The following is a 23,873-nucleotide window of genomic DNA, read 5'->3' as shown; positions in this document are numbered from 1 at the left end:
TAAAAAATTCTTATAATCCAATTCTACGAAGGTTCATAAAAGACATGACCTTATATATATATATATATATATATATATACACGGCCACAAGATCTTGCTATTACTGTTGGAACTATTATAAATAAGTCTTGTTGAAAAAAATTAGAGGATTTTGGATTTGAATCCAATGACTTAAAAAATTCGTATAATCCAATTCTACGAATGTTCATAAAAGACGTGACCTTATATATATATATACACACACGGCCACAAGACCTTGATTTTTAAAGATTTTTTAAAAAATATGTAATTATGCATGCCCTTCATAAAGACTTTCTTTTAACGGGTGTTTTCATCTATTTATATAATTGAATGTAAAATTAAAAACAAAAAACACATAAGAAAATATACATTTTTCTCCCCCAAATTATTATCTAAAAGAATCTCATGTTGAAGTTGGTGATTCACCAACCTTCCGGTTGGAAATTATTATTTCTTTAGGTACCCAAAAGAAAAAACACACACACGCCATATTCACACAAATAATGTAAAATAAGAAATCAATTGAAATTTCTGCAATGAAACATTAATTAAATGTCTATAACAAAATTAGAAGCAATTTAATGTGCACAGAATAAAATTAGAAACACCAATTTCAAAAGCCATAAATGTTCATGAATCATCTGTTCACATAAAAACCAAAAATGAATTAATAAATAAACCATAATTTGGATGTTCTCCTTGACAATTAAATACTTAAACTTCATAGTTTTCTCATCAGCCAAGAATAAATTTACATCAATATAAGCACTGTTGATAGAGTTTAAAAGAAAAACACAATAATACATGACTCCATATATATATATTTGGAGAAACTTGCTTGTAAAACATCAATTAAATTATAATGCCATTAACTCAACAACAAACAAGAACACAAACAGTTAGACAGAATTTAACCGAAAAATTTTCCGTTCTCTGTAATTCTGCATTTGAAACTGATGAGAATACTTATTTAAGTTTTCTTTTCAGTGTGAAGGTTGAGGACGGTGTCTCGGTGGGCCGGCCGGATTCAGTTCGCTTGAGAAACCTTCACTGCTTGATGACGATGGATTGAGGCCGTATTCACTTGTTATTCCGCTGTATTCATCGCTATATGCATTGCTTTCGAGTGCCATTTTACGGAATCGGTTCATATTTGATGCATACGAGCCTGAGTCGTACTCAGAGCCCGAGCTGAAGTATGTGCTTTGCCCCGGCTTCACTCCATCAGTTAAGTCATCAAGCGATGAATCGCCTTCCAATGCACGAACAATCTGAGAAAAATAATGTATTAGTTCATCTGATCTGTAAACTGAGATTTTTAGCATTGTCATGATCAGTGATCACTACCAAAACTCAATTAATACAATGATGACAGTTATTCAATATATATAATTCCTGAACAAGTAGCGAAAACAATACATTAGTTAATCCAATCTGTTAACTGATCGTCTTCGCATTTTAATTTCATCACACTGTCGAAACGGCAATGAATACGGGTACAACAGTATTTATAATGATACTATATAATGACTAACTTACAGTATTACCTTCGGCTTATAGATTGGATTGAAGTACTAATTGGTAAGGGGAATAATGTACCTGGCTCATTTTCGGGCGTCGCCTTGCAGAATGGCGAACACTGGCTGCAGCACAGGCTACAACTCGAGTCATCTCCATCGTGTTGAAGTTGTTTTCAAGTCGGGGATCCACAAGCTCCTCAAAATTACCATCAGTTAAAGCTTGTGTCATTATCGGCCTTGCCTGTCAACACACATGTGAAATTCAGAAGAAATACTGCAAAATCTCCTTTCTAAAGTTGAAATTCCGAACACAGTGAGATAGATTCTTAGTCATGGACTAAGAATTTCCGAAGCAACAGACTTACCCAATCAACCAAACTGTCTTCCATAGCTGTGTTCGAAGTATCAACAGGTCGGCGTCCAGTGATCAGTTCGAGAAGCATAATTCCAAATGAGAAGACATCGGATTTCTCGGTTAATTTGCCACTTGATGCATATTCAGGAGCCAAATACCTGAAATCATAATTTAAGCATATCAATATTCACAGGAAAAAAAAAAATTAATTCTGAATCAGGGATAAAAAAGAGGAAACATTTGGATCACCCGAATGTTCCCATGACTCGAGTCGAAACATGTGTGTGATTGTCAGAAGACAACTTAGCCAATCCAAAGTCTGCAACCTACACAAGTAGAATAAAAAAATATTCAATGTCAATGAATATTAATGTTTGATGTATCTTAATTTCGGTGAGTAAGTCTTCTTACCATGGCTTCGAATTTATAATCAAGTAGAATATTTGCCGACTTGATGTCACGATGAATAATTCGAGGGTGACCTTTTGTTATATTTCATAGACCAAAAAACAATTAGAACAGAGAAAAGAAATGAAGATTTTCTGATAAAAAACTACTCACAATCTTCATGGAGGTAAGCAAGGCCTTTAGCTGATCCTAAAGCAATCTTAACTCTTGTAGGCCAGTCCATAACCGGAAGATCTTGACCTACAATCAAAAGATCGACGAAATACTAAGCATAAAACTCACTGAAGAAAACTATGAAAGGGAAAGAAAGATAACCATGGAGGTGATGTTCGAGTGTCTTGTTCGGCACATATTCATAAACAAGCATCCTTTGATTTCCGGCAATGCAATAACCGACAAGAGACACAAGATGTCGATGATGAACCCGGCTAATGATGTCAACCTCTGCTCGGAACTCCCTCTCCCCTTGTCCACTGCCTGATTTGAGTTGTTTCACCGCAATCTCTTTGCCGTTAGGAAGGACACCTTTGTGCACGTATCCAAAGCCGCCTTGTCCTAAAAGGTTGTCCTGAGAGAAGCTACTAGTAGCAGCAGCTAGTTCATCGAAGGAGAAGGTGCTTTTGTTGAAGCCTAAGGCAATGGTTGGAGAAGGGGGAGGCAATGGAGGACCATGGGGACCAGAGAATGCGGAGCTCACTTCACCACTCGTCACTGACTGAGGTTGTTGCCAACCGCCTCCTTGTGCGCCCGGAGGCGGAGGGAGCTTAACAATGTGGTCTTGCCCGTTTTGCCACTTCGGAGGTGGTCCGCTGCTGTAGTAACTCCCGCCTAGAATCGGAAACAAATTAGCATTCACAAAAAATAACAGATGTCTCTAGCATGTATAACGATGACGTATTTACAATGAATCAAATTTGTTTACAAAACAAAATGTTCGACAAATTTGAAATTGGATTGTAGAAGAGATATACTGCAGTTGAAATACCTTTGGCTGAAGAATCATAGTAGTGCAGAGAATTATGATGCTTCTTCCTTTTCTTGGTACGACGACAGAGTGAAGCAATAAAGAGAAGAATGACAAACAATCCAAGAGCAGCAGCAACACCAATGATGATAGGCAAATTCACATGTGAGCTCCCATCACCAGAGTTAGAATTGGAGCTATCATTATCATTATCCCCATTTGACGAACTTTTGGGCGGAGAGAGTGCCTTTGGAGAAGATTCGCTTCTGGCATCTGAACGCGAAGGAGGAACAGGAGGGGAGGACTTCGAAGGAGAAGACGAAGAAGAAGAAGAACCATCATCACCACTATCATAATCATTATCATTATTGTCATTGTTATTGTTATCGCTGTTCTCTGGCGGAGAGGAGGACTTAGGGGGAGGAGGAGAAGGAGAAGAAGAAGAAGGTGGAGTCGGGGATTCTTTAGGAGGAGGAGGAGGAGGGGAAGAAGAAGAAGGAGGAGGGGAAGGGGATTCTTTAGGAGGAGAGAGGCGGCGGCGGGAGGTGGCGGTGAAGAAGCGGGCGGGGGCGGGGATTGAGGAGGAGGAGCAGAAGGAGAAGGGGGAGATGGAGGAGAGGACGACGGTGAAGGAGAAGTGGTGTTGACCTGTGGAGCAGTCACAGGGGATGAAGCCATTGATTCAATGGAGTTGTGGTTCCGAGGACTTCAACCCTCCCCTGCAACTGCTCCTTCAATGCAATGACACCCCTGCAAACAATGAATACCATTAAATAGTGAAGAAGAAGAAGAAGAAGAGAGCATTGTAAAGCATGAATGGATTGAAAATGGAGAAAAAGAGAAGAGAAGAGAAGAGAGAACCTTGTTTTTTTGATGGGGGGAAGAGCAGAAAGGGGAAGGGATGGGGATTTGAGTTGGAAGGAGGAGAGTTTGGGGAAAGGATGCTAATTTTAGATGAAGAAAAGGAAGGGAAGGGAAGAAGAAAGGAGAAGGGGATTGGTTGTGGTTTTTGATTGTTTGAAGGGGGTGAGTGTTTCGCGGGGTTTTTGACTGGTCGTTGGGCTGTTCCCGCGCGAGCGAGAGGAGAGCCGTTGGGGACACGTGCGTTGATTGGGACCTCACGTGTGGGGGATTTGGGTTTGCCTCCTTATTTTTGGTATTTGTAAAATAAAAAAATGCAAGGAAAAAAATATTGGTTTATGCCACAATTAATTTTTTTTTTAAAAAAAAGCCGAAGGCGATAAACCGCCACCCCGCAAAGAAGTATCAAAAAGATAAATAAGTACGATGTTGCATCAATTATGGTGATTTAATAACCCCTAAAGATTTATAATGTAAAATATTAGTTTTGCTATTCTTCTTTATTCTTTTTTGCTTATCTTATTATAAATCTTTTACAACATTAAATATTTTTTTTTCCAAATTTACTATTTAATCTAATATCCTTGTACAATTTTTAAATAAATAAATTACAATTAATTAAGCATTAAATTATATACTCCATTTAGTGAAATTTTAAATCAGAGTAATTTTAAAAAATAATAAATTTTTTTATAAAATATAAGTAACAAACTAATTTTTATTATTGTAAATTAGATGAATGTGACAAATAAAAAACAACAAAGGGGGAGTATATATTAAATGCAATCAAACAAGCATTATAATTGATATAAATAGTAACTTATCGAATTTGTCAAAAGAATAAAAAAAATGTAAGAAAAGAAAATAATTTTTAGAAGCGAACAAGAAAATAAATTGAATTCCTGACTTACATTTACAATTCATTAGAAAGTCCATAGTTTTTTTTGGATATAAACAACAGAAGTAAGACAATGTTACACTTCATCTTCAATGTCTTAGATTCAGCAGATACAAATACATACCTAGTAGATAATTATTAGAAGAGGAGAGCCAAAACAAATAAAACTGGATCAGCTCCAGAATTAGATACCTCTAGTTCATAAAAGCATAAAATCCGCTTCAATGTCGCTGCATTCAGCCACATTCAACTGGATTGAACCTGAAAAATTAAACACATTTCAAACAATGAGAAGCTATTTGGGCAATGTTGACATGCTACATCAAATAATGAAGCAGATGGAATGAAGAACTACTTTTTCGTGATTATATGCAGGGCAATATGTTAAAGAGAGCAACTTGCTAAAGATTTGTGTGAAGATCGGGCCGAACAAATTGATGTTCACGGTCTTCTTGCAAGCGGTGGTTTTTGAAATGGCATGTTTGGCGGCCTGGTAGCTGCGTTAATATAGTTCATTGCAGCTTTGTTTGCCGCTAATGATTGTGGAGTCACTCTCTGCGAGGGCATGCCTAATCGAGCAGCAATTATTTGTGCGCGTTCATGAAGAAGCTTTTGCCTAGTTTTGTCCATTTGCTCTCTCGCCCTCATAATCATGCTTTCGATGTCACTAAAGTACGCCATCTTAGTCTCTAACTTGTGTAACTGCAAAGATAAGGAATTAACCGCATAAAATCAGTATCTGGTATCTATCTCTCAGATAAAACACATGGTAAACAAGATATCAATCATTTGGACTTCGAGAAATCATTTATAGAACATTCCATGAAATACAGACAACTAAAGCAAGGACGGAAATGAATAGAGTTTCGTATATTACCTGCTTCTCGATTACCAATGCTGCAAGTTGCCGAATTTGATCTTCTTCCTCACTGGCGAGAATCCTGGCCTTCACAGCAGCAGCTGAGATTGCGCTGATTGCAGCACGTTTTATCTTATCAATATTGTGTTCATTGTCTCTTTCTGCTAACTCATCATTGCCAGGCACTGCTTTCACACCATCCTCTTCTGCAAGATTAATCAAGGAACAAGTTAAAAGATTTATATGGCAGGGATGAGAGCCATGACTGGTGCTGTAGATTATATCAAAATCATCCACCAACTTCACAAAAACACCATAGGTCAAACAGTGCTGTCTCAAAGGGCCGTATTACTTAATGATTCCTCCATAAAAATATTCATGAATAACTATATCAAGTAGCACCACAAAAAGGTTAGAAGTTCACATCTTGAGGGTAAAAAGTTATATTAACATTCTTTGAATGATGTACAGTAAAGTGAAGACAAGCCTGTTCATCACGGTCACTCCTGTAAAATAACACTGTTAAGTCCAGTTCGATAGAAACTACCTGGTGCATAGAAGATGACTTGTACCTTCAGCAGTTAAAGTGTACGAAAGTACTAAATAGTAATAGAACCTCAAAAACGTAAATAAAAAACTACAGTTGTCCACAGTTTAACTGTGGACAAACAGCTACTGAAAGTAAGCCTGCGTGGGAGCCCACCTTTATGCAGAATATGCCATTACATTCAAAATTTCAAGCTACATATCAAGGACAAAGAGCAACAGACTAAGGGATTTTAAAAGTTCAGAATATTCAGCCGAAAAAGGTAATAAGCATTAAAATCGTTCAGTCATAATCTGACCAGCTGGCACTTCAGTAGATACTAGCAGTTGGAAGTCTCAATCCAAGTGAACAAATTAGAAACAAACGCGGAGCACCTACGTACCCTTTTCAGAAGGATTTTCCACAAACATGAGAAAAAAGGACTTATCACATGAATCACCAAAATGTTAAAACCATCAAAATGAAAGGCTGCAGAATCATACCTCTTTCTTCCCCACTATTAATTGGTGGAACAGAAGCAGCTACTTCCTCAGTACCTTTCCCTTCCAAGGTACCTGAAGAAGGCTCAGTATCTGTTTCCTTCTGCTGACTTTCAAATTCTTGGGATTTTAAAGAATCTGCAGAAATAAGGAAAAAAAATTAACAAAGAAAATAACTAGAATAACCCAAGTTTCTTAAAAAATATTAAATCCGTGGCCATGAAAATCTGACCCAAAACATAATACCTCCTTTTTCAGTATTCATGCCTGTTGGGCCAGAAGCAGCTACTTCAACGGTTGTTTTTTCTTCCAAAATAGCTGAAGTAGGCATAGCATCTGCATTATTTGATCTCTGTAAACATTCCTGTGATTGTAAGCCACTTTCATCCATTAGTGTATCCGACCCTTCTTGATCTGCTTGCACATGAGCTACATTACCCAACTCTTTGATGGAATTAGATTTCTCCTCTTTGGCTGATTCCAGAACCTTTACTTTCTGTACTGAATTTGCTGCAGGCTCTCCAGTTGAATCTCTCAATTCTTTTCCATCACTGGAAGTGAGCACACTAGATAAAGAGGAATCACCTCCATTCTGCACAGGATTCTTATGTTCTGATGGCATACATGTATCATCCAATCCCCCAACCATGGCAGGTGTTGCCTCCACTGCCAAAGGTAAGTCTTTCAACTCCTTCGCAGCACGCTCTGTTTGCGAGCATTCTTGTGATTCCAGAGTTTTTAATGAATCCTCCTTTTCTGCAGGAAGTTCAGTTTCCTCGCTCTTATCCCTGCAGCAGTTTATTTTACCATTCTCTTCTGGGGGTGAAATCTGGTCATCCTGTTTGGGGGTCTCAGTGCTTGCATCAGTAACAGCACTGTAGGTTTTACTACATAAATCAGGTGACAGATCATAATAATTATCACTAATTGTTAGCAACTTTGGAATGGGTTAAAGCACAAACCTATCAGGAGCCGGTGGGTCCTTATTATCACTAGGTGGATCTTCAAGAAGAAAGCAATGCCTTGTAGCAAGTTGCATGCTAGGAGAATCCTCAGATATGGCTTTCAAAGAACTACGAATAGAGGTGGTATCATCTGGCCCCACTAGGCCTGCCAAGAATGCTGCCTGCAAGGGAAATGCGGAGGTCCATCTTTAACATCTAATCAAATCAAAAATACCAAATTATTTTGGTAGTGGCTTGCTTACCAATGCCATAACAGGATTTCCAGATTCTGCAAATGATAGAGACTCTCCTTGTTCAGGGGAGTAACCAATGGCTTGGAATGCAGTCTTCAGCACTTCAATAGCAATATTGGCACTGGTCTCAGAGGAAATCTCAACCTTATCTGTGTCTTTGGTCTTCAATGGATCTATTACAGGTGAAGCAGGCTGATCTCTATCCCCAGCATTATCAGCCTCCTTTACCTCAAGGTCTTGTGCATTAACAGATTTTTTATCAACTTGGTCCACATTTTCTTGGATGCTGTCATCCATTTCATCATCACCTTCTAGAAAAGGATCCTCAATGGGCATTTGAAGAAAGTGCAAGATACACTGGGTCTTTGTTTTTGTTGCAACATGTTCTGCAATTTCGCTCCAGTTTTCTCCAAAGAGCTCAAGAGCTTCTAGGAGAAGCAGGGTTTCCTGGTCTGTCCAACTCCCCCCACTTGAACCAGGAACCTCCGCCGATTCCATAAGAATGAAATCAGCTGGCGCCATGCCTGAACCAAATTTCCCACTTGTAAAGCATTCACTGCATAAATCAAAGTCGGCCTGAAGAAAACAGAAGTTAAAATTAGGATATCCTAGGTCAGTATTTGGTTCACCATATTGTAACATCATTGAATCCGGAATAACAAAGCTGGAAAATCGAATTCCAGAAACTAGAATATTTCTCACTATGTTTATCTGAAGTTCTTTTATAGGTGTATCAAAATAAAACTGAATGCGCATTGAACAACAGGAATACGGATGCTTCAGCCATATCAGAGGCACCACATTCCAAGTGGATTGCATAACAATAAAACTATACACCATGAATCATAACAAAACCAAGTTCCACATGATGCATATGAGTCCATTATTTCCTTTCCCATCTTATAACCATTAATGTTAGCTAGAGAAATTTCTCATGTTTTCTACATTGAAATGGTGTGAGTATTTAGATAGCTGAACTGTTGAACCAAACACAAGTTCACCCATGTACTCCACATAAGAAAACATGCTTCCACAATGATTAAGTAATTGCATATTATTAGAAAGGAAGCTATGCTGGCATCAAACTCCAGTAATAACATACTAGCCAATAGCCATTATAATCACATGCCAGTTTACAGCCCAATGTTTGCCATGTCATAAAACCAATTCTATCCCATAGAATATTCTACATAGATGGCTATATTCAATCGCCACTGGGAATGCCCTACAGTGTTATATGTTGAACAAGAAAAGGAACCATGCTTTCACCAGACTCCAGTCATACCATACAAGTCATTGGAATCAAGGCCAGGCCAGGGTGATGTATGTAAAACGGATGACCGGGAATGCCCTACACTGTTATATGTGAAGGAGAAAAGGAACCATGCTTTCACCAGACTCCAGTCATACCATACAAGTCATTAGAATCAAGGCCAGGCCAGGGTGATGTATGTAAAATGGATGACCCTACCAATTTATTAAGCATTTCCAGGCCCGAATTCAACAAAACATGGAACCAGTAAAATCCTCTTGGACATTGTACAGAGATAGTTGGTAATAGTCACACACCACTAGGGAAAACCAACATGGAAAATTGAGCATATACTATATGAAATATCAGCTCTGAAAGACAAATGCTAACCTGTGTCTGACAATGATAACGTTTGCGGGAGCAGTCTCCCGAGCAAGAGTTGCAATGATACTCAACTGAAGGCCCCTCAGGCCGAACTAAATCATCAGCAATGGCAAGCTCAGGGATCAACTTAGGTAGGACAGCAGGCACTGACGCATTTTGCTTTTTAGGAGCAACACGGGACCTTGATGGAATTTTTTGGAAATGATACAACTTATCAAGCAATGGGCTTGCTTTAGATTCATCCTCAACAGCAGACATGCTTGAATCAGGGTTGGAAGGCAGAACCGGGTGGAAATTGATTAAACCCCAGTGATCCAAGAATTCCAACACTTCCTGCTTTGCATCCATATCTCCAACAGAAAGCTCAGAAAAATCCTTCAGTTCAACTTGCGTCTGTGGATCTGCATGGAATTTCTTCATGATGGCATCTCTGATCTCCATGTATATTTCCGGCGTCCTGCTCTCAGACTTCCCATTGAAAAATGAAGGTAGCGCTTGCTTTTCAAGCGGATGAAATTTCTTCCACGAAAACCAGCCTAAAAATAGAAGTTTGAACACAGAGTTACACACTACCAAGATTGTAATCAAATTCTCACATTTCACAGGGTTTTGATTAGGATATTGAACCAAATCAGCAGCAGAAATTTGTCAGAAAAAAGGAATTGAATGCATCTAAAGCATAATCAGCATTAATGTCCAGCAGAAACCCTAAAAACCCACAAAAGATCCAAAAGCAATTGAAACACAAAAATCAACAGTTAAAATCCTCAACTCCAACATCTAATCTCAAACCTTTAAAACCCTTAGAAACTCACCAGCGTGCGTAGGAACAGCATGGACATCAGTTCCGCGAGATCTCACAGCATCAAACTCCGCATCCACGATCGGCTCCTCAGCTTGCAACATTTCATCATCCTCAACCTCAATCAGATCTCCAACCAAAGACCCCACTTTCCCCACCCCATTCCCCGCAGACGAAGAACCCCCTCCAAATTCCGTCGCCCTATGCTGAACTCCAGCAGCAGCAGCAGCAGCAGCAAATTTGTTAGGGGACTGCCTGGCTCTCGTCAATGGACCACTATGAACAGAAGGGGGGAGATTATAAGGGGTTCCGCTCCTTAGCAAGACGCTTGGATGGAACAGGGGAGACGATGGCTGTGGAAGCGACCGCCTTCCTCTTCTGACCACCAGCTCGGCGACGGGGGCCGGGTTCCGCTAGGGTTTCGGGCAACAAAGGAGGCTGGGGATTCGCCGGAGGTTGGGGAGCATCTCGGCTCTTCTCCTCCATGGATTCCGCGACGAGATTGCGGGGATTGGAGAGCTTCGTTGCTGGCAACGATGGAGAATGGGAGAGTATAGAGAGACGCCATGGCTACTCTTCTTCGTGCTTTATACGAACCTGAAAGACTTCGGGGTTTTTCTTTTCAGTAAAAACTATTTATTTTTCGCGGCATTTAATTATTAAACTAAATTTAGTTCGGTGAAAACCACGCGCCAACTTAGACTTGGTTGGGTTGGACCCGTTTGAAATTTGGGTCCAAATCAATGAACAAACTATAGTCATATCATATTTGGATTTTTTATTTTTATTTTTTTTTTTAACAGAGACAATAACCGCGTTCTATTGACAGGTTGTCAATGGATAGATATCTAAAATGGTGCATCAATTACGGTGGTTTCTCGACTATCAAAAAATTTATTAACCTGATCATATAAATCAATAAAAATTTATATATGCCTATAAGATTTTTTTTTTACAAAGTCAACAACTGATAAAATAAAGGACAAGCAGGTTCGAAGGTGCATCAACTATGCAACCCCGGAGAGAGCTCAATCACAAGTGCATGTAATCACCAGTGGGGATAGCCTACCCTTTTTATAAGATTTTCAAAACTAAATCAAACTAATAATATAATATTGTGAATAGTACATATATATATATATATATATATTGCTACATAAAACTTTAAAATATACTCAAGTGTAGGATTTTGATTTTGTGCCTTTTGCCATCCACTCGTTTTAGCCTAATGGTGAGTACCATTGGGCTAACTAGTGGTCATCGTACATGAAGATTCTTTAAGAACAGATATAATTTTTTTTTTACAAGAAATGTTAGAGGGTGCATTGTCGAGATAATTATACTCGCAATTCACCTTTGCACTTGTATGGACTAAAGTTTATGAATATCTTCCATAGAAGACCAAGCTAATAGATCAAAAGTAGACGACAAGCATATATAATCACTTTTGCATAATTTACACCAAATATCTGCCTCACTATTTTAAATAAATCGTTTATCATATAAAATTAACTTAAAAAAAGAAATAATCTATGCCTATTAATGAAAAATCTCATTAAAAAAAAGTTTATTAATCGTGCACATTATTCACACCTAAAAATTTCCTACCACATATAAACATTTTTTTTTTCAAATAATATTAGAAAAAGAACAATGTACTTCAGAGGCAACACTACAAGATCATCTAATCCTAATCCCGAGGCAAGTTCACGGTCCCAATCCATGAGGAAAGTTCCTCATAAGCCTCAAAATTTTCACACAACCCCACGAACTATCAATAATCACAGGAACATCCATCCGTAAGGTCATTGCCATTACTTCTAAAGATTAAATGCAAATACGAAAATGTTCAGGGTGTTATCTGTGAAAAACCCCGAATTGTCTAAGGTCTCAATCTCGAGGCAAACATTTTCATCTTTACGGCTCAGATCCCTTCCCTCCACGTCTCCGTCATGCGCGGGTGAGAGATTAACAACATTTATTATTCCGTATTATTAATAATAATTTTTGTATACTTTTACAAATAAACCCAGAGATTTTCCTTTCAATTCTCTAAAATTTGAAGCAACTCCACAAATCATATATAATTACAGTAAACTCCTCGAGGTACCCAGTTGTCTCAACCGCAACTTTTGAGGAGAAAAAAATGATTTAAAAAAATTGTATTTAATGAGCTAATTTATTCACTCATTTTATTGAAATAAATTTTTCACAAAATTTCCATTGAGAATTTTCATATCACTCCATGAATTATATTTTTTTTAAAGTGAGAAACACGGTATATATATATATATATTAGGGAGAGCACAAATTGAAAATTAATCATTCAATTGCATACTCTCAAGTGGGGGATGAGAGATTTGGATTGTGAGTTCGCAACAGGAGATCGGTTATCATTATTGTTTTCCAACAAAACTTGAACTTGAGATCTTTTAATTATCTTAATCTCGTTTACTACAATAATGCAAAATACATGCTCTGAGCACTTCAGTAATTTTTCTAATATATTTTGTTAAACTAAAAATTAATAGAGAATTAAATACAAATTTCTTAAATTTCACTAATCATTCGTCATATATATGTATTTTTACAAATATTCCCATGAAAATTTCTTTCCAATCCTTACAAATTTAACATCACTCCATAAATTATAAATAATTCTAATCAACTGCCAAAAGTTTTGGGATGTTTATAAAATTATACAATTTTTTGGCTAATATATTTTTGTTAACTAAAAATTCACAGAGAATTAAATAAAAATTTGGTATAATATCCAAATTGGTTCCTATATTTTTCTCTCTTCTTTTTTGGTCCCTCTAAATGTGGTCCACTAATCCCTTTTCTCTTGAAAATTACTTAATTTAGTCCCTCTACCCTTAATCTCTTCCCATCTAATCCCTCTACTCTTGAAAATAAGCAATAATTGGCATATTTCAAGAGTAGTAGGACTACTTAGGGAGTATTTCTGAGTAGAGAGACCAAAAAAGAAGAAAGAGAAAAATAGAGGGACTTATACCTAAAAATTTCTTAAATTCCACTAATTACTTGTCATTTTTATACATTTTTTTAAAATATTCTCTTGAAAATTTCTTTCAAATCCTCAAAAATTTCACATTACTACTCCCAAAACTTTGGGGATCTCTATGAAATTGTGAAACTTTCAGGGGGGTACTTGTTAAAACCTTCTCATTATCTCAAGCCCTCATCTGTTGTTTTTAAGCTGCTCGGATTCCCAATCGCTACGCCTCCGCGAGACGAAACCACTGCCCAAAGCTCTCGAACTCCAGCCCTAGCTCCGACCATGTCCGGCGACTCCAATGCTGACTCCCTCCGTGGCCTCAATGTCGACACCTCCCACGGCCCGATCCTCAAAGGTCCTCGCTTCTCTCCTCGTCGAGCTTCCCATAATCGAAAACCCTAGTTTTGGCGGCGGTGTTTCTGGTCTCGATTTGAGCATCCATCCACTGTATCCCCTTTTCTTTTTCTTGGAATCGGGTGATCGCCTCTGTTTCTTGGGGTTTTCTGAGACTTTTCGGTCTATACCAATTCAATCGATGGTTTTGGTCTCTTTTTCTACTTTTCACCGTTGTTCTGGTGTTTGAGAGTGAATCTTGGCGGATTTCTTGGTTTGTATCGGTGTAGTGTTGATTTCGCACACATCGGATGGCTTTTCATGTTTTTAGCTCAAGTTGGTTGTCATGTCCTGATATACAAGTTTTATCTGCGGTTTTGAGGTTTTTTTTTAACTGTCCATCCTTTAGTTCGGCAATTTGTAGGGATCAGTGCTGATTTTGTGGATATTTACCAGTGTGGTGTTGATTTCATACTGCTGATGGTATCTCATGCTTTAAATTCATATGTGAGATGTGGTTTGGCTTGATTTGGTTTGGATTATAGGCTAATGTTTGAAGGGTAGTTTTGCACATTGAAAATATGGGGATAGTCTAATTTTTGGACGAATACTGTTATGCTTGATAGACTATTGTTATCACAGTGTCTTATGGGGTATATATTGGGTTGGTAGATTGGTATGTTGATTTTGTCATTGATGCTCATGTTGATGGATTATTAGACTGTAAATCGCAATGGAATATTAAATTATTTACTTGCGTAAAAGAAGGTTTTTTTTTTTTGTTGGAACTTTCTTTATGTGAAGCTATCAATTAGTTGCAAAGTTATTAAATTTTTTTTCTTGTTCGCTATACAAGTTCACAGGCTATCCGATAAGATATACCATTTGTCCATTCAAAGTAATTGAAATTAAAGAAGATCCTAATATCCATTGAGTGGTTACTTTGATAATGATATTGATCATATTATCTTTCATTATGCAGACATGCATGGGTCCGACAATCCAATGCCACTTTCTCCTCAGTGGCTTCTTCCAAAGCCAGGGGATAATAAGCTTGGGGCGATGAGTGGGGTAATGTTATATTTCATATAAGTTTCAAATATTTGACACTCATGTGTTTTATACTATCTACAAATGGTATCAGTTGCGAGTAGGTTCTATTTTATCACTTATTTGTTTAGAAAACTAAAAGATAATGGAATTGCTATATGTGCTTTATGGATTCTTGGCAGGACCCTCATTTTAGTCCTCATAACCCAAAGCATTCTGATGCTGTAAAAGTTGCAAGAAATGGTGACTCCTTTCGTGATGTAGACAAGAAAAGGGATGTTTTCAGGCCATCATTTTATGATACAGAATCTGGGCGTCGTGATCGTTGGCATGATGAAGAAAGGGAGATAAACTCTGGTATTCGCCGAGATCGTTGGAGGGAGGGGGATAAGGATATTGGGGATTCACGAAGGCCAGAACGTTGGACTGATAGTTCCTCTAGACATGGCGGGGAAGCACGCCGAGTCTCATCTGACAAGTGGATGGATTCTAGCAACAGGGACAATAACTATGACCCACGCCGTGAGAGCAAATGGAACAACCGGTGGGGACCTGATGATAAAGATTCAGAGAGTAGACGTGAAAAATGGTCAGATTCCGGTAGAGATGGTGAGCTTTCTCGTGAGAAAGGAATTTCTCATGTAAGTAACCAAGGGAAGGACATAAATAATCATGGCAAAGATTCAGATAAAGATGGTGAACATCATTCTCGCTCATGGAGGTCTAACTCTTTTCTGGCTCGAGGAAGGGGTGATGCATCTCATCATCCATCCTTGTCATCTAACAAACCAACTCCTACGTTTGGATATGGTCGAGCTAGAGGGGAAAATGGGACACCTGTTTTTCCCGCTGGTCGTGGAAGGGGCAACCTCACATTGAGCTCTGCTAACAGCAGTGTTTCCCGTGCTATTTCGGACAAGTTTGAAGATATCCATGGGGATCCCCATACTCTAAAATACACTAGGATGAAGCTGCTTGACATTTACAGGACAACTAATATTTCAAACTATAGGATGTCATTTGAAGAGTTTATTGAAGTTCCTTCTCTGACAATAGGAGAACCATTGGAGCCTTTGGCTCTTTTTGCTCCTCCTCCTGAAGAATTGGTGATTGTCTTTATTGTTAATTAGTTGGTTTCCTCTTATGGTTTTGTTCTTACTATATTCTCTTTGAGTAGGTTATTTTGAAAGGAATTGATAAAGGTGATATCGTAAGCAGTGGCCTGCCTCAGGTTTCAAAAGATGGCTCTGCCGGAAGAAGTTCAGTAGATGTAGTCCCACCCAAACATATAAGACCAGGTTCTGCTTTTTTTTAGAATCTGACATTTTGACCACTTTTTCTCTCCATTAGGGAAGTTGAATCAACTTGTATATATATCTGAGATTTGTTTGTATATGAATAGGGAGTCTAGAAGATTTCCCCTATACTGTGGATGATGGTAGAGATGACCTTACTGGCAGCAGTAAAGGTATTTACTTCAATTTTTTTAATTATTTTAATTGGGAAAAAGTTGCATTAGCACTGATTGATCAAAATACAATGCGTTTCATTCACACCTTGACAGTATGTATCCTATGTTTGTATGAGAAGTGTATTTTGTACTTATTTTTATATTCCCTATAGCTTATTACCCTTGCAATTAGATATTTGCAGTGGTTAGTTTGCTGCACACTCGTTCTCTTTTGAAATTTATATAATCAGAAGTTTTGGTTATGTAAAACTTAAAACTGTTTGAATTGATTTTATTTATTAATACCGCGCCAAAAGTTTTGGTCAATTTAGTTGATTTGTTAGGTTGAATAATGAGATATAATTACAAATATATTTAAATAAAAAACATTATCTTTTAAAATAAATTCATTTTAATTTTACAAGTATAAGTATGCAAGTACAAGAAATATACCAATACAATCGCTTTTTAACATAATTTAAGAGCAGCATAACATTATTCATAATAGTAACTTCTCAAATTAAAAAAAAATGTATTTAATAAAATTTATAACTGATTTGGATAATTAGTTTTTATATCTTTAAAAGGCCAACCAAAGAACATTTTAAAACCAAACAGAACTGACTGAAATGTGTCTGTTCGGTCGATCAAATGGTTTAGGCTGAATAGTGCACACCATAACTGCACTTTCAGGATTAAAGTGTCTTGATTACAATTGATAATATGCCAGATTCTTTGTCACACTTGCAACTAAAGATTCCACGTGTTCTCATATCAATTTCAAGTACTTTTCTAGATTGAGTTCTGCACTCAAGAGTGATATTTCTTGGTTGTGTTGGTTTATTTTAGTCTGGATTCTTGGTTTTTTGGAGAAGACACTCAATCTTCTTTACCAAATCTTGAAGTCCAAAACCTACTTTCTTTCCCTAAAATTGTAGTCTAACAGCTTACTTTTTAAACCACATTATTTATTCTCATTGTAAGTATATTCTCAAAGTCCTCTCTCAGGTTGCTTTAAGAGTTTGTGAGATTATTCCTCCATGGAAGCAAGATGTAGTCTGTTTGCTTTTGAACTCCTGATTTATTTTTAATTGATGATTAACCTATCTGTGGGCGATACTTCGTTTTGAAATCAGTATGTACTGTTTTTCTGGGCTGGCCATTCCTTCCATCTGTTATTATAACACACTTGATTTGTATCAAACATTTTCAGTCAGTTCCCTTTTATGCAGGTTTAAGATTGGAAGGCTTTGCCAAGAAGGGAGACCCCATTGGAGATACCAGTGTTTCGGAAAGTTTCCTGAAGGAGCACCATGTTCAGCCAACTGGTCAATCTGTAGATAGCTCATCTCATGATTGTAATGCTGCTAATACCAGTGCTGGTCCTGGATGGCCAAATATCCAGAAAGATCTGGAAATGGAGCAGATGAATACTATGAATACTTCTGCTGTTTCTTCTGCTTACCAGAGAGATGGTTCCCTTCGGCATGACGACAAAAATTTTCATTCAGAGTTTGGACCTTCTTCCCTTGTTAGAAGGCAATCATCTGAGGTCTTAGGGCAAGATAGGGATGGCAGTCTCTCACATGGGCCAGGAGATTCTTTCATCTTGAAGGACAAACCAGTTGCTAGAAAGCTTCAGTCTCAACCTTCTCCAGAAGAACTAACTCTATATTATCAAGACCCTCAGGGTCAAATTCAAGGCCCTTTTTCTGGAAGTGATCTGATAGGGTGGTTTGAAGCAGGATATTTTGGCATTGACTTGCCAGTTTCGCATTGCAAGTGCTCCGGCTGATACTCCATTTTCTTTATTGGGGGATGTTATGCCTCATTTACGAATGAAATCAAGGCCCCCTCCTGGATTTAATGTAGCCAAACAAACTGATGCAGTGACGCCAAATGCAGGAAACTTTAGCCTTCCTGGTAACTCACCTATAGATGCAGCTGAATTTGAACCTTACAAGAATGGGCAGAAAGCCAGGCCCATGATGGCAAATGAAGCAGAAAATCGCTATTTGGAGTCATTAATGTCCGGCAATCCGAGCAGTTCACCTTCTAGACATACATCCTTTTCGGAAGGTTGTTTTTATTCTTATTTTTTTAAATTGATGCACTGCATGTGCAATGCTCATTTCTTTCCTGAAAGTGGTGTTATATCCTGGATGATTATTTTTTTTTTCTTTGGAATAACTCCTTGATTTGTCTAAATTTTTCCAGTTACTCGGGAATACACTGGGAATGCTTCTGGTGGTGGTATGCCATCCGCGGGAGGAGAAAGTTTGAGTGATTTAAACTACCTACTATCTCATCGATTATCATTAGAGCGGCAGAACTCCCTACCAAATCCTGTGTCATTTTGGCCTGGAAGAGACACTTCATCTAACGCACCAAAAGCTGATCTTTTCCCAAGTTCTCCTTTACCAAGTTCAAAGTCACTGCCCCTAGCAGGTGATGCTGTCCGGCATATTCCTCAGGCACAACATACAGATTTGCTTTCAATGTTGCAGGCTAATGCAGAGAAATCTCCTTCACCAGCTGTTAATTCTGGATTATCTGTATGGTCAAACTTCCCTGATGCTCAACCTTTGAATGGCAATGTTCATGGTGGCATGGGTATTGTCCAAGATAATATGGAAATTCATCACAATCAGCATTTTGCTCAAGCTGGCTTTGGAGTTCAGCATCAGCGGGTGCAAACACAAAATCAACCTAGTTTTTCTCAAATAATGAATCAGCTTGGTCTGTCATCTGGTGTGTTGCCATCTGACAACTTGCTTTCTTCTGACATATCTCATGATCCACAAATCCGGAATTTATTGCAGCAAAAGCTTTTACTCTCCCAGCTTCAATTGCAACCTCAGCCTGTTCTTCCTGCTCAACTTTCTCCTCTGGATATTTATTTACTTAAGCAGCAGCAAGAGCAGCAGCAACAACTATTGTTGCAACAGCAGCAACAGCAGCTATTGCTGCAACAGCAGCAGCAAAATTTGCTTTCCCACGTCCTATCCGGGCATCAATCTCATCAACATTTTCCTGAACCATCTTTTGGACATTTAGAAGCTGCGATGCCTATGGGAAATGCTCAAATGGACCAGCTTGGCATGCAACAAATTCGGGAAGCTCTTCAGATCAGCCATCAGCCTGTTGTTGATGTACCCAAGGATACAAACAGTCCTCCAAATTTGAATGTGCAAGTTTCTCATGCTGTCAGTTGCCCAGATAGTTCCAATCTGCAGTTGCCTGCCAATCTGCAGTTGCCTCATCAAATGTTTGACCAAACAACTCATCTAAAAGATTGGGGCTCTACTCCACCAGAATGTGTTGATACTGTTTTGAAATCTGATCCCATAACCACACCTGCAATAACAGATGGTTTGGCTCTACCAAGGGTAATGGACAAGGTGGCAGAGGAGGCTTTTGTTCCTCTTAAGAATGTGCAAGACACAGACGATTTGGCTCACAATGAACCACTGGCTGTGAACCAACCAAATCAAACTTTGACTGCAGGCTTCTCTGGAGAAATGGAGTTCTCTAAAGAGGGTCTGGTAGCCTCTGATGTGATACAATCAGTTTCTGTACAAGTGAGTGACGCAAAAGCTCCCTTGATGAATGCCCCTGAACCGTGTCATATTGAACCATCTTCAACAAAAGGAGCGAAAAACGGGGAAATGCGCGAGGCAAAGAAAACATCAGAGAAGAAATCAAAAAAACAAAAGAACTCAAAGGCACAATCAGCTTCTGACCTTGCTAAGGGATCATCAAAAGCAATTTCCAGTGAGCAATCAAAACAAAATTTGGAAATTCAGGATGTCAATACTAGTAGTGGAAAACCATTGGCACCTGCAAATGCAGAACAATCTAATCAAGGCACAGGTGATAATTCTTTCTTGTCTACTGCAGAAACCATGGATTCTCAACAGGCTAAAAGTTCAGCACCTTCAAGGGTTCCAACTAAATGTGCTGATGTAACTGAAGGGAAGTTACAGCAGGAGCAAGTTGGAAATTTGGTGCCTAATCCTCAAATAAATGCAAGCCATAGATCTTGGAGATCTGCTCCAGGGCCCAAGGCTAAGTCACTCGTGGAAATTCAATTGGAGGAACAACACAAGGCTCAGATGGAGATAGTGGTTTCTGAGCCTGCTGCTGTGGTAGTCCCCGCTAATATCAATCCAACTCCTTGGTCTGGTGGCATCACTAATTTGGCTAACCAACCTAACAAAGTTAACGCTAACACAACTAGTGCACTAACAGTGGATTTAAAGGGCAGGAAAAGCAAACTGCATGATCTACTGGCGGAAGAAGTTCTGGCCAAGGCAAATGAAGCAGATAAGAATTTTCCTACAGGTGATAACAAGGGTCTGGCTTTGTCTCCACCAAAACAGTCGGGCTGTCTTGTCAATGTTGCTCCGGATGATGATGATTTTGTTGAAGCAAAAGACACCAGAAAGAGCCGCAAGAAGGCGGCAAAGGCAAAGAATGCTGGACAGAAGGCTTCTTCCTCAGTTGTTTCTGCTGACTTGTCGACTTCTGTTGAGAAGGTAAAAAATGTTCGTCCAGTCCCACAAGAACCAGAATCATTACCTGCACCCCCAGGGGGCCCTTCACTAGCAGATTTTGTTCTGTGGAGAGGGGACCAAGTTAGCCATGCACCTCTCTCAGCAGCATGGTCTACAGAAGTCGGGAAGGGTCAGAGACCTGCATCATTGAGAGATATTCAAAAGGAACAGGAAAAGAAAGCACCATCAGCGCAACAGCATGTCCCAATACCAACTCCTCCAAAGGTTCAATCAAGCCAGGGCAACCGCGGAGGTAGTTCAACTTGGCAGATATCTGGATCATCTCCATCCAGGACTGAATCTTCTGTACAAACCAAGAATTCTTCTGTTAGCCAACCCAATTCGTCATTTTCTGGTCAATCAAAAGTTAGAGCTGAAGATGATCTATTCTGGGGTCCTGTTGACCAAACTAAACAAGAAGCCAAGCAGTATGTTCATATCTATCTTTCATAATTTACTTCTGCTCTATTTTTTGGTCTTTTTAAATATTTTATTCCATTCTTTTGATTTTTGTGCTTTCATTTTCAAAAATATACATGTTTCCTTTTGTTTTACTCATATTTCTATTACTTTTGCCATTGTTTCCTACTTACCTCATCTCAGTAGCTTTGTTTCCTCAATAATGGATGTAGTTTATTGAGATATTAGCCTCGGTTAAACTAGATTGGTTTATTAGCTTGACAGCTTGATTAGATATTGGAAGATCATATTTTACATTTCTGCTTAACTGTTGTATTCTTGAACTAGATTTCTGGTTAAATTAAATTTGCCTTTATTGCATTCTAAAACTACACATGAATAGTATGTATTGGGATAACGTGTTCAGAAATGAAAATTTTGAAGAAGCCTCAACTCATGAAATGTGAAACTTCTGTTTCTATAGAACCACTTTGTGGCTTAACCACTTCTGCTTCTGCATGCATATGGCAATGCAGGTCTGATTTCCCATCCCTCTCTAGTTCTGGCACCTGGGGAGTGAAAAATTCTCCGGCTAAATGGGCTTCTGGTGGGACAGCAAACCGGCAGAAGATGGCTAGCAGCAGGTCGGCAGATTTCTCCATTTCACCTTCAGTGCCCAATGGACAATCAAAAGGGAGGAAGGATGCATCAAGCAAACATTCAGGTTAACTCCTATATCTTTCAGTCATAGCTCGTGTAATCATTTTTAGAAAAAATATCATTCAACTCTTGGCTTGTAATTGTACAGAGGCAATGGACTTCAGAGAATGGTGTGAGAATGAACTTTATAGGCTCACTGGGACAAGGGGTACACTTTCTATCTTTAACACAGGCCTAATCAAATTCAATTATCCGATGAAATCCATACCAATATCTATTATCTACTTTTTCCCCATGTTAGATACAAGCTTCCTCGAATACTGCTTGAAGCAGACAGCATCTGAGGCCGATACGCTCCTCAGTGAGAACCTTGGGCCATTGGATCGCAACCGTGAGTTCATCGACAAGTTCCTCAACTACAAGGAGTTCTTATCTTCTGATGTCATTGACATTGCCTTCCAAGCTCAAAGCAGCCGCAGCAAAGTGACTGTGCCTGTCCACAGCCACACAAATGTCAGCAACCAAACCACCGGGGATACTGAAGGCGACACAGAACCAGCACTTGACGGGTCTTCCCGAGGGGGTAAAAAGAAGGGAAAGAAAGGAAAGAAAGTGAACCCTTCTGTACTGGGCTTCAATGTCGTGAGCAACCGAATCATGATGGGCGAAATTCAGACGATCGAAGATTAGCTCTACCCGAAATGAAAAATGAGTGTACATACATTTGCCTGAAGGACTCTCTGTACATATGCCATGCCATCTTGCTTGGCTTGGTTTCTATCAAGCTTTTAGATCAAATGAGCCATTGAGCTCAAGCGGTTTTGTTGTTTGATTAGGATTAGTGTTTTTATTTATAGAGCTACTCAGCAATGGATGCTGAGTGAAAAAGATTATCACATTTCCTCTCTGTTTGTTGCTAATTATGACCCAAAGTGATCATCATCCTCTTTTCATCATTGTGCTTTGTTTTCATTTTCATGGCTTGGAAATGTACTTCTTGTATGTCACTATGATGATGATGAATTTCAAGTTATCATTTAACTGTAGGACTTATTTGTATTGCCATCTGTGTCTCTGATTATCTGGTTGTCATTAACTGTTCTTGATTTTAATGTTTAGTGTTTTTGAAAGAGTTGCAATAAATAAATAAATAAATAATTAATTAATTAATGTTGCAGGAAATAATTATGTTAGTTCTGTTTTTGAATTTGTTTGAATTTTAAAGAAATACATTGATAATAATTTTTAAGGGATAAAGTGCATTTTTGTCTTCTTGAATAATTATTTATAGTTATTTTTGGATTGTGCCATGAGTCATGACAACGATGTAAATTCAGTTTAGTGTTGATGTGAAGTGAACCTATTTGTTCTCAAGAATTATGACACCAACTATTTATTTTTATTAAATCTATTGCTCATATTTTTCATATTCTTTTATTTATCTGTTCAGTTAAAACCAGCAATCCATCTATATTAGATCTACTATTTTTTTCTTAGCTAGCTAGGTGTTTATGTTCGTTTCTTTAATAATTTTTTTTTATTTTTTTCATAATTTTAAATTGACAAATAAAAAAAATGAAAAAAGAGAATGAATTGAATTTCAACATAACAAACCAGCCTATATAAATATAAGAATGATGTATCCATGAGTATTTACACTCGAGGGTATATACATATAAATACGAGATATATGTACAAGTATTATTATTACTCTAACATAAATCTTAAAAAAAAAAAATCATACTACTTCCTTATCTGTCATATTACTTTATTATTGGTTAGTTAGAGCCACTAAATAATTAGTCATTTTAAAAAAAAAAAAATTGTAAGCGTGTGGAATTATATGGTTAGTTAATTA

The 23,873-nt window shown here is 38.2% G+C and overlaps 3 protein-coding genes across 3 annotated transcripts; 1 reads left to right on the top strand and 2 right to left on the bottom strand.

Annotated features, from left to right (window-relative positions):
- Positions 1–765: 765 nt before the first annotated feature.
- On the bottom strand, positions 766–3,947 carry LOC120274757 (proline-rich receptor-like protein kinase PERK7; the record flags this gene model as incomplete). The annotated part of the gene is made up of 8 exons (XM_039281286.1): positions 766–1,292; positions 1,621–1,782; positions 1,907–2,054; positions 2,146–2,222; positions 2,308–2,378; positions 2,458–2,544; positions 2,620–3,132; positions 3,290–3,947. Coding segments are annotated over 8 exons (2,004 nt in total), but the record flags the coding sequence as incomplete, so codon positions are not given.
- A 1,072-nt stretch (positions 3,948–5,019) lies between these two features.
- Positions 5,020–11,130, bottom strand: LOC120274683 (SWI/SNF complex subunit SWI3D). Its single transcript, XM_039281208.1, is given in 10 exon segments — positions 5,020–5,288; positions 5,383–5,729; positions 5,905–6,092; positions 6,916–7,050; positions 7,159–7,799; positions 7,875–8,038; positions 8,120–8,686; positions 9,753–10,282; positions 10,562–10,848; positions 10,850–11,130. Coding segments are annotated over 9 exon segments (2,958 nt in total). The 5' UTR covers positions 11,035–11,130; the 3' UTR covers positions 5,020–5,288; positions 5,383–5,468.
- A 2,647-nt stretch (positions 11,131–13,777) lies between these two features.
- Positions 13,778–22,987, top strand: LOC120274789 (protein ESSENTIAL FOR POTEXVIRUS ACCUMULATION 1). Its single transcript, XM_039281325.1, is given in 11 exon segments — positions 13,778–13,922; positions 14,883–14,971; positions 15,133–16,056; positions 16,128–16,248; positions 16,353–16,418; positions 17,633–18,171; positions 18,173–18,479; positions 18,618–21,384; positions 21,892–22,079; positions 22,164–22,223; positions 22,317–22,987. Coding segments are annotated over 11 exon segments (5,523 nt in total). The 5' UTR covers positions 13,778–13,849; the 3' UTR covers positions 22,706–22,987.
- The last annotated feature ends 886 nt before the right edge of the window (positions 22,988–23,873 follow it).

This window comes from Dioscorea cayenensis, chromosome 13 (assembly GCF_009730915.1).
Source record: "Dioscorea cayenensis subsp. rotundata cultivar TDr96_F1 chromosome 13, TDr96_F1_v2_PseudoChromosome.rev07_lg8_w22 25.fasta, whole genome shotgun sequence".
Classification (NCBI taxonomy): domain Eukaryota; kingdom Viridiplantae; phylum Streptophyta; class Magnoliopsida; order Dioscoreales; family Dioscoreaceae; genus Dioscorea; species Dioscorea cayenensis.
Note: the sequence above shows the minus strand (reverse complement) of the source record. Positions and strands in the feature narration are given on the sequence as shown.